General features: G+C 38.2%; 1 protein-coding gene across 1 annotated transcript in view; it reads right to left on the minus strand.

The window, feature by feature from the left end:
• Positions 1–11,603, minus strand: part of DDX6 (DEAD-box helicase 6) — a 36,026-nt gene that overhangs the window by 7,261 nt on the left and 17,162 nt on the right. The window contains 7 exon segments of the mRNA XM_079787168.1: positions 3,632–3,695; positions 4,995–5,111; positions 6,261–6,389; positions 6,909–7,031; positions 8,155–8,249; positions 11,005–11,079; positions 11,082–11,150. Coding sequence (XP_079643294.1) covers positions 3,632–3,695; positions 4,995–5,111; positions 6,261–6,389; positions 6,909–7,031; positions 8,155–8,249; positions 11,005–11,079; positions 11,082–11,150 — 672 coding nt within the window.

An 11,603-nucleotide genomic window follows, 5' to 3' on the forward strand; every position in this document is an offset into this window, starting at 1 on the left:
GTATGTCTGAGGTAAGCTATTCCCACAATTACTATGCTAATTTAGGCTCTGAAAACTATAAATAGAAACAACAGGCTAATAACTAGGTTTACCTTCTTCTACCAGCTCCTCACTCCAACATAATAATCCATGATGGACATAATAATATTTCAAAAGTATTACTTTGAATCTGTAACTACTTGCTTTAAATGATATTCAAGGCCCTCCTCTATGTTTGGTCTTACCATATTTTTCTAACACATCTCCTCAAAACTTCCTCTCCACCAAACCCATCCACTTCCCTCCCTTGAACCTTTCTCCCAGCCCTCTATGGATCACTTGTGACACCAGTCCAACCCAGTGGTCGGCAAACTCATTAGTCAACAGAGCCAAATATCAACAGTACGACGATTGACATTTCTTTTGAGAGCCACATTTTTTAAACTTAAACTTCTTCTAATGCCACTTCTTCAAAATAGACTCTCTCAGGCCGTGGTATTTTGTGGAAGAGCCACACTCAAGGGGCCAAAGAGCCGCATGTGGCTTGTGAGCCGCAGTTTGCTGACCACGGCCCTAACTTAATCTTACCTAGCTTACAAAGCAGTTAAAATTCCATCTATTCTCAGATAACCTCAGCTAGTTACTTCCCTCTCCTATGAAAATTTAGGATTATTTACTACAGTTGACTCTTGAACAACGTGGGGATCAGGGGCACCTACCCCCGCACAGTTGAAAATCTGTGTGTAACGACTCCCCCTAAATTTAACTATTAACATAACCAACCCTACTATACCAATATCATAGCTGACTAACACATATTTTATGTTATACTAGAGGCCTGATGCACGAAATTCGTGCAAGAGGTTCGGCCCTCATTGCTCGGGCTGCCTCTCGGCCCCGCCCCCGCCCACTGGTCTTCTGGCAGGTCTTTCTGCCATCCGGTCTAATTAGCATATTAGCTCTTTATTATATAGGATGTTTTATATATTGTGTTCTTACAATAAAGATTTTTTCTTATTATCTTAAGAACATTTCCTTTAGCTTTAAAGAAAATGTCAATAACACATTTACTGTATTTATTGAAAAATAACCCATATTTAAGTGGATCCATGCAGTTCAAATCCGTGCTGTTCGACCACTTTATAAAATTCACATTTGCAAATTACCTTCAGTCCCTTATAGATCTAGTCCAAGGCCTGTCTTTGTAAATAAAGGTTATTTTTTTTTTGTTAATCCTCATCCAAGGATATTTTTCCATTGATTTTTTTTTTTTTTAGATAGAGTGGAAGAGAGGGGTGGGGGGAGAGAGAGAGAGAGAAAGAAAAAAAAAAACACATTGGTGTGTGTGTGTGTGAGAAAGATAGAGAAAAACATTGATGTGAGAGACACATTGATTGGTTGCCTCCTGATGGGTTGGGGGTTGAACCTGCAACCTAGGCACATACCCGACTGGGAATCAAACCTGTGACCCTTTGGTGCACAAACCAACACTCTAACCAGTGAGCCCATGCCCATTTGTTTATATACTAAGTGTGCTTTTGAGTTAGAATGGCAGAGCTCAATATCTTGTAACAAGACAACAAGGTGTGCAAAGTCTAAAATATTTAGTATCCACCACTTTACAGATAAAGTGTGCAGGCCCTGCTTTAGACTTTTGTTGTTGTTAATCCTCACTCAAGGGTATTTTTTGTTAATTTTTAAAAAATATATTTTTATTGATTTCAGAGAGGAAGGGAGAGGGAGAGATAGAAACATCAATGATGAGACATGCCTCCTGCACACCCACTACTGGGGGTCAAGCCCGCAACCCGGGCATGTGTCCTTGACCGGAATCGAACCTGGGACCCTCCAGTCCTCAGGCCGATGCTCTCTCCACTGAGCCAAACCAGCTAGGGCTCCATTAATTTTTTTTAGAGAGAGTGGAAGGGAGGGGAAAGACAGAGAGATAGAGCAAACCGGCTAGGGCTAGACTCTTAATGTTGTTCACCTTTTTAACACTCATTAAACCATTGCTCCTTGAAGAAAGGGGTGGTACTTTACAGGTATTTACTTACACGTTTATACATGTTATTCAGTATTAATTTAATGACATTATTGTTCTGAAAAATCAGAAAGAAGGCATTGGTACTTCAAAAACCTGAGGGCAACCTTGCAAGTAATGATTAAATATAAAACCCATTGTCCTGGCTGACTTTGGTCAGTGGTTAGAGCATCATCAAAGGATCTCGGGTTTGATTCCCGGTCAAGGGCACGTGTGGGAGGCAGCCAATCGATGTGCTCCCTCTCTCTTCCCCTCCTTCCTTCCTCCCTCCCTCCCTCTCTCTATAGAAATCAATAAGAAAAATATTCTGTGAGGATTTTTAAAAAGAGCATTAATCACAATAATTTATATCAGTGTATAAGTACAAAGAACATTTTTTTGGGGGGGTATATTTCTCCCCCTGCCTGGGTAGCTCAGTTGACTAGAGTGATGTCCCAATACACATGCAAGAAGCAACCAATGAATGCATAAATAAGTGTTGTTTGACCACTTTCAATACCCTCCCTAAAATCAATAAGTAAAATTAAGAAGAAAAAAATCTCAAACAGGGAAATGCTTAATAGCAAATGACAAATGTGAACATAAATGTATTAATTACAGCTATATTAAACTGTTCTTCAGATGTAAGGCAGAGAAACAAGATAAACAGGAAGGTATGCAAGATATCTGACAGTCCTTTTTATTCATGTAAATTAAATATTCCGCTAAAAATTTCAGTTTATTTCTACAGTAATGTTTTTAAAAACACAAATCTTGAAATATTCTAAATCTTGATTTGGATGCACATGTAAATATTCAAATATACATATGATTTATTTATGTGTTTACCTCAATTTTTAAAAATTCTAGGCTTTCTCTCTGGCCAGAAGACTATTAATCTTATACCAATATTAAGATTATATTCCTAATGTAAAGATGGGAGGAGCTTTAGCTGCTTTGGCTCAGTGGATAGAGCGTTGGCCTGCGGACTGAAGGTCCCAGGTTTGATTCCAGTCAAGGGCACATGTCTGGGTTGTGGGCTCCATCCCCAGTGCGGGGCATGCAGGAGGCAGCTGATCCATGATTCTCTCTAATCATTGATGTTTCTAATCTCTCCCTCCCTCCCTCTTTGAAATCAATAAAAATATATTTAAAAAACGAAAAAGATGGGAGGATACTGAATCCATTTGCGTTGTCTAATTGATTGTCCACCTGCCTCCCGTGTTTTTCTTCATGTTGTGAAAATATAACAAAATTCAGACTAGTTTGCTTCTGGCAAAAAATCAAAAGGCCACAATAAGCAATTTCTAAAACATAGATGGTTTCACAATATAATTCATTTTGTGTATGCTAAATGTTAATTCACTCCTGTATGCTATTCAGAAGACACACAAATCCCAAAATTTGTTTAGAAGGTAGGTAAGACATCAGTGCCAGAACCAGTCTTCCGCAGCGTCAGATATGGAACCTGATTTCAGGAGTTAACCACAGCTCCTTCTCCACTTCAGAAGTTCTGGAAGTGGTACCAGGGTGAGCTAGGCTATGTCACAGGCTCCTGTTGTGTAACATGCACAAATAAGCAGAGCAGAAATAGGGAAAAAGCAATGGATAAAGGAAATAAAAAATACTTACCAGTGCAAACGAGATTGCGGCATAAGCCATTTCGGAAATCATGAAAGACACGATTTCGATGTTCCTAGGAAGAGAGTAATGCATTTGATTTGACCACAACTCAGACACACAGGCCCAAATCCCCACTATTTCTCCTGCACAAAATTTGTTTACACAAATGAGAAGTGAACCAATTCAATATACATATATTTATAAGGTTAAAAACATACCATAAATTGGTTTCCCATGGGCATTAATAAGCAACTAATAATCTCTATATGTTGTATTTATTTTAAGTCAAAGGTATTTAGATTTTTTGCTGAAGTGGATTTCAAGTAACAATTTTCACCATGTTTTTGTATATATACCCTTTAAAAATGTTTCCAACAGATGATGCCAAGTTTGGCTTGACCAAACATCTACTGTTTTACCTTTTTAGTATTATATACAAAAGCTAAAATAACTACTTTCCAATTAAAAAACAAAAATAGAGCATACATAATGATTCTAGGAAGTTATAAATCTAGCATCTGGTAAACTGGCTTATCTTTTGAGCACAAAATTCTTCCATTTTAAAATATTCTCATTAGCTGAATAAATTCATTTCCTGTGAAAATTTCTAACTGCTAGGCGCCTACATGGTGGTATCTGATCCATGACATTAAGCTTCTTTGAAAACCAAATATGAGTTAACTAATTTAAGTTCTTAAACTTGACAAGTCTACAGAAACTGCTTTTCATGAAATTTCACTTGGTACACACACAAATGTCATTATTGTTTTTAATTTATTCTCTGCTAAATAAAAAGTTCAGAAATTTAGAGATTCCATCCTTTTCTTAAGGCAAATAGTAAAAAAAAAAAGAAAAAGGTATTTGGGTTGAGGAGGTTCACAGATACATTAAAAATGTAAAATCCTCAGCAATAATGGAAATGTTCTGTATCTGTACTGTCCAAAACCGTAGGTGATTGTGACATGTAAAGAGGCACTTGAATGTGGTTAATGTGACTGAAAAATTTAAATTGATTTAATTTTAATTCATTTAAATTGCCACATGAGGCTAGAGGCTATTGTATTAAATAGTGCAAAACTAGAGATAACCTGGGGAAAGAAAGGAATAAGTCTGACATCTGTATCCCTCTTGACAGCTGACAGATATGTGGACATTATCTCCATCTCCCTGGAGAGAGAAGAGTATGTATTATTACCCTATTTCACAGTTAGAAAGCTGGGCCTCCAGGAGGTTAAAATGAAGGGTCCTTCATCTACTAAGGAGTAATTTCTTCTTAAACTCAGGACATTTGGAGGAGCATTAAAACAAAATCCCAAGAAATACTCAGATAAAGTGTTTTAAAAATCTGTGCAAGTTCTAGTTTGACACTCACCTGCCTCATTTTAGCATGGATATAGAAGCAAGAATAACCCAGTTGAGAAATCTTCTTGGCTAGCAATTCAACTCGCTGAGAGGAGTTACAGAAAATGATCGACTGGTTTATCTGAAGCTGAGCACAGGGGGGTGGAGAGGGAGAGACATGAGTGGGAAAACACCTTTACTTACTTTGCACATCTTGAAAATATTGACTGGCAAACAAATGTTAAAACCATGGTCTATGACAGAGAGTTTTATGACACAAAAGATGCAAAACTATAAAAATTGTAAATACTATTCATTTCCTTAATATTTGCAGATACTTTATAAGTTTTATTGTAGCACAGTATATTTCATAAGGGCACACAATTGCCAGCAAGAACAAAAAATACAACAGTTGCTGCAAATACTGAATTAGTGAATAAAGAACCATTGCTCCTAGGATAAATACAGGGTAGTTCCTGTGAACATCTGGTCACAAGTTTTTTTGTTTTTTAAAACTGGTATTAGAGAGAGGAAGGGGGAGAGAGAAACATCAATTGGCTGCCTCCCGCATATGCCCCGACAAGAGATGGAACCTGAAACCTGGGTACATGCCCTGACCTGGAATTGAACCTGCCACCTTCTGGTGTACAGCATGACACTCCACTGAGCCACACTAGCCAGGGCTGGCCATGAGTTTTTCATCAATGAATCAATAGCCTTGGTTTTATGTTACTGTTTAAAGACACCTTATTTATTCATGGTCAACAGCACCATAACTCATGCCTGTGCAAGCGAAGTTTATTTAATACACATTTCCTCTGCGAGGCACTTTGGTGCACTAGACAGCACTTTAACACTATGCTTTTAAACAAAAAAGTCACAAAAATGCAAAAAAGATGTGGCATTAAATAGGCCATGAATATGACCTCAGTTGGGAATATGCACAATGACTCAAAATTGTTATGCATGTCCACAAATGACCTCAAAAGCATGCAAGTACCGATTGTGGTTATAAATTTTGGCAAGTACAAATTTGCAAATACAGTACCTGCAAACGAGGACTGACTATAATTACTGCAAACATGAGAATCAACTTTAATTAAGGTCAAACTATTATAAAATTAAATTAAAAGTACCTAAGACTTGTCAATTATACCCCAATTTCAGATCAGCTGAAACTATCTTTCAGGAAAAGCTAAGGACTTTTTAAAAAACATTTAAAGTGGTGGGGAAACTGATACAATGGTGTTTTACTGGGATTAAGTAACAGATAATGTTCAGGAGCCCTGTTCCTTACCCTGGAGAAAAGTGTGTTGAGGCAGTGAACTTTTTGGCGCTCAGTTACATATGCGTAGTACTGGGTTACTCCCTTCAAAGTTAATTCCTCCATCAGGTTAATCTCATAGGGTTTCTGCAAATGGGAATTCTGAAAATAAATAAATAAATAAATAAACAAACAAACAAACAAACAGAAGTCTTATTCTTAAGTGAAAGCAGAGTGTATCTCTTAAACTCAAAATATATCCTATACATCTGTCTGAAAAAAACTATTGCTTTAAGGATGCAGCTTTCTTGAAAACAAATATACACAATCTTTCATGAAGAAATAAATTACAATAAAATGTGAGGTTTAACAGTCAGATTATGTAACTAAGTTATTATTTTATACTCTGTGTACAGGATTAGGCTGTAATCAATTTATATAGCATCAATGGCTGTGTCAGCCTGACACCAAAAAGTGAACAATGAAGAATTTAATCAAATTACTATTTAAAAATTCAGTTAATTTATGCACAACAAACCTTATCAGCTGATAAAAAAAAGCCAAAAACTTAAAAACAATCAGCCTACACTATAGCCCGACAAGAAGATGTAATTGTGAATAACGATGTATGCATGAGTAACAGGATGGCCCCGCTTCCAAGGACATCTGTTTCACACTCACCATGAACTTCTGTACACTAAGAGGGAAAGTAGCGGAATATAATAAAATCTGTCTGTTTTTAGGTAGCGTGAGAATAATATCCTCCATTATTTGCACAAAATCCTGTGACAGCAACTTATCTGCCTGCAGCACAAGAGAAGACAATTTTAAAAACAATCAAACAACGTCAAGGTCTTTGGTTATTACAGCATCACCCACCAAGAGCATTCATGGAATGTTCCTGGTGGTAAACATCAATTTCTCTCCCCCCCACATAACCCGACAGCACCCAGGCACATGCCCAGTGACTCAGAAGGGGGAAAGTCTGTAAAACCCATCGACAGGGGAAATGGTGGCACATTCCATAACAGAATTTTAATATGATTTCCTTTAAAGAGCCAGTATGATATACTGGTTAAAAGTATAAGCTGCAGAGTCAAATTACTTGGATTGAAATCTTGTTTCCTTCAATTTACTACACTGGGAGGTTGCTTAACCAATCAATTCTTCACATTCCACAATTTTTAAATTAGGATGTGTACTCACTACAGTAACTTCACTGGATACCTATCTTACAAGGTTGTTGCAAAAATTAAATTAAAAACAGACAAACATGTAAAGCACTTAGTGTTAAGACTAAGTGAATAATAAATGTTCTCTCATTACTCAAAGAAAAAAACAACACGGATCTGAATTAGACCACAATCAACCTGATCTCTCTATCTAGCTAAAATGCAGACCAAATAGAAAAGTAATTTTATTTCAAAATATTAAGTGATGTACTGTATGTATAAAACACTACTGGGACCCAAGGACACAGAGCTGAGTAAGTTCTTAAAGGCACTTACTACCTACTGAGATAATACATGTAACAGAGACTAAAAAAAACAAATATAAAATATTATACGCTAAATGAGGGGTTAGAGACATTACATGCCTTTTAAGATGTATCACTAAATGGAAAGAGACTTAGCATGAACTTGGTTTGAGGTTATTCAACAACTTCTCATCTTGAAAAATAAAAATAAAATCCAAACTATCTGGCATCCCTAAGAAAGGCACAAGGCTGACCTATTCCTATAAATATCATCTATTGCCTTTAAAGGGCAAAACATGTTTTATAAGCAAATTAGTTTGAACTGACAAAAGTCGTGTTTATTAGAAAATCATAAGGAAAACACAAAGAACCTTTGCTTCAGTCCCTGACAATTCTAAATAAAGCTCAGAATAACACAGAATAGCATCTTTCCAAATGAAGAGACATTACCTCATCCAATACTATCATCTGGACATGATCAACTTTTGCTACTCCTTTCTTGATAAGATCCAGGATTCTCCCAGGGGTAGCTATTACCACGTGCACTACACAAGATTAGAAAACATATTCTCATTAAGTTTAGCTTGGGCAAAAAGGATGTAGTAAAGGCTTGCATACATATATAAACCTTTAAAAATATATATCTACTAGAGGCCCAATGCATGAAATTCATGCATGGGTAGGGTCCCTAGGCCTGGCCGGCAAATAGGGCCAACCTGTGGGAAACCCAGCAGGGCAATCGGGAGGCCCCCTGTGGGCAGCTCCTGGGTTGAGCGTCTGCCCCCTGGTGGTCAGTGTGCGTCATAGCAACCGGACATTCTGCCGGAAGGTCGATTTGCATTGTTGGAGAGGTAGGAATTCAGTAGTCCCTCCTTATCCAGTTTCACTTTCCATAGTCAAATGCAGTCTAGAAATATTAAATGGAAAATTCCAGAAATAAACAATTCATAGGCTTTACATTTCGAGCTATTTTGAAAAATGTGATGAAAACTTGCACCTTTTCACTCAGACCTGCCCAGGATGTAAAGCAGCATCCTTTTGTCTAGTATATCTGCTAACCACCTGATGACTCCACTTAGGAGTCATCTAGGTTGTCAGATGGTTGTACCTCAGTGCTTGTGTTCAAGTAACATTTATTTTACTTAATTAAATGGCCTCAAGTGCAAGAGCGGTGATGCTAGCAATTTGGGGGTGCCAAAGAGAAGTCGGAACATGCATCCTTTAAGTGAAAATGTAAAGTTCTCTACATAAGAAAAAAAAATGTATGCCGAGTTTGCTAAGGTGTATGATGAGAATCAATCTTCTACCCATGAAATTGTGAAGAAAAACAAATTTGTGCTAGTTTTGCTGTCATACCTCAAACTGGGAAACTTATGACCACTGTCCATATAAGTGCTTAGTTAAGATGAAAAAGGCATTAAATTTATGAGTGGTAGATGTGAACTGAGAAAGGCCAAATTCACATAACTTTTATTACAGTACTAGAGGCCCGGTGCACAAAAATTTGTGCGGGGTGTGTGTGTGTGTGTGTCTCAACCTGGCCTGCCCCCCCCCCCCCCCCTTCAGTCCAGGAGCCCTTGGTCGCTGCCCCCATCACCCCACTAATGCTTCCGGCCCTCAGCCCTCGCTTCTTAGCGCTGGCCCCGCTCCCTGCCCACTGGTGGGCGGGGGTGATCTGGGGCCAGGCTGGCTGGGGGAGGGGCTGAGAGAGGTTGAGGCACAGCAGGTTGCACCGTCCAGCCTCTGGGGAGGTGTGGCGCCTGAACTGGGCCTGCGCCGCTGCCTCTGCGGAAGGGGCGGCCCTGGGACCGGGCCACCACGGCCTGTCCCATGCACCTTTGCAGAAGGGGGTGTGGCGCTGCCTTCTCACAGCCTCTGCAAAAGGGGCCGCGGCGCCAGACTGGCCCGCCTCTCCCACGCGGCACCAGCCCATGGCCCTCACAGCCGCTGTGGCTTTGTCCGGATGGACGTCCGGAAGACGTCTGCTCTAATTAGCATATTACCCTTTTATTAGTATAGATATTGCTCTAATTGTTCCATTTTATTATGTTACTGTTAATACCTTACCTAATTTATAATGTGTGTGTATGTATGTGTGTGTGCGCGCGCATGTGTAGGGTTTGGCACTACCCTAAGTTTCAGGCATCCACTGGGGGAGGTGAGGTCTGAGAACATATCCCTTGCAGGTAAGGGGGGACTACTGTAGTACAAAGAGACAAAGATTTGTATTTTAGGATATGGATTTCTACTTCATCTTAGGTTGACTAAGATATACTTATTTGTTTCACCTCTACATGGGACGGGCTCAAGGTTCCCAAATCACTTGCTCCAAATAAGGGGCATATTTCCTTCTTAGGACAATTCCTAATGAATAACAAAAGGCATACCAGGCTTCTAATATAGTGGACTTTTTCAACTAGAGCAATGGTCTTCAGGAAATTGTTATAAGGATCAAATGAGATAATCATTTAAAATAACTGTGCAGTATGAGGACTATAATAACTGATCTAATGACAACCATATGAAAATCTAATATTCTATGTATAATTTTGTATGTAAGATTTCATTGTTTTATCTTTTTTTTTTCCACACAGTAATGTATCATGGAGAACCCTTCATAAAAATTAATACAGACCCGCTTCATTCTTTAATGGCTGTGTGGAATTCCATTCAGACTATCCTCTAATGTTTAGGTTGTTCAATTTTTCAGTACTACAAAACCACAACGTAGTAAACAACCTCGCATTTGCCCAATTCTTTCTTTAGGAAAGATTCTTGAAAATATACATTTATAATTTTGAAACATGCCAACTTGCCCACCATAGAGACTGCATCAATTTATATGCCTATATTGTAAGGCAGCCTATTTTGCCACAAACTCATGTTATTGGTTATTAATTTTTTTTGGTCTTGCCAATCAGAAAGGCACAATATCAATTTGCTGTTTTTATTTACATTTTTCATTTCAATTACTATCTTTTTTATTTTTAAGACACAGAAGGGGGGAGGGAGAGAGGGAAGAAGAGAAGAAGGAAGAGAGAGATAGATAGATATAGAGAGAAATAAACATGAATTGGTTTCCTGCATTCAGGGTTCAAAACCCTCAACCTAGGTATGTGCCCTGACCGGGAATCAAGCCCGCAATCCTTTGGTGCACGATAAAACACTCCAACCAACTGAACCACCTGGCCAGGACCCTTATTCATTCTTAAAAACAATTTTCAGAAGCTACTGAAAGGAAGCACTGTGTATGCAATTACACTCAGAGAGCCAGGTGACCTTGTATCAGTTATTTCCTACCTGTATCGTCAAGCCTCATTATGTCATCACGTAAATTGGTTCCTCCTGTGGTTGCCATCACTTTGGCCCCTCCATGTGTTTGCTGACCTGGATGCAAATTTGACTGACCTGTAGAGCAAGTTCTCTTGTAGGAACAATCACCATTGCTGAAAAATAACAAGCAACAGAGAAAATAGGAAAAATAACATATATTTTAAGAGTTTAAGAAGCTACAGAAATACTGCTCCTTGCAATGTAGATACTCAGCATATTAAAAAGTTAAATCATAATAGGCCTAACCAATTCCAAAACGTCAAATGAACAAAATCCTTAAAAAATTTAAAACAAAAAAAAACCCGCTTAGTGATCCAGATATAAACTTTTCCTAAATACGTTGCTATAAGTCTTGTTCTATTCTCAATTACAAACCTTTAAAGGGTTCCCTATAAGTTGGCAGCTGCTTAAAGTTTATTAATTTAATATTTCAGTAAGAGACTCACTAGTCTAAACACCCAAATAGGGAACTCTTGCCCTAGGTTCATTTACATCACATGAAAGTAGGTAAATGAAAGATGGAAGAAATGATAGTTATAGGTCACAACAGCTGAAAATTAAAAAAA

Source organism: Cnephaeus nilssonii, assembly GCF_951640355.1.
Source record: "Cnephaeus nilssonii genome assembly, chromosome: 13".
In the NCBI taxonomy this organism is placed as follows: Eukaryota; Metazoa; Chordata; class Mammalia; order Chiroptera; family Vespertilionidae; genus Cnephaeus; species Cnephaeus nilssonii.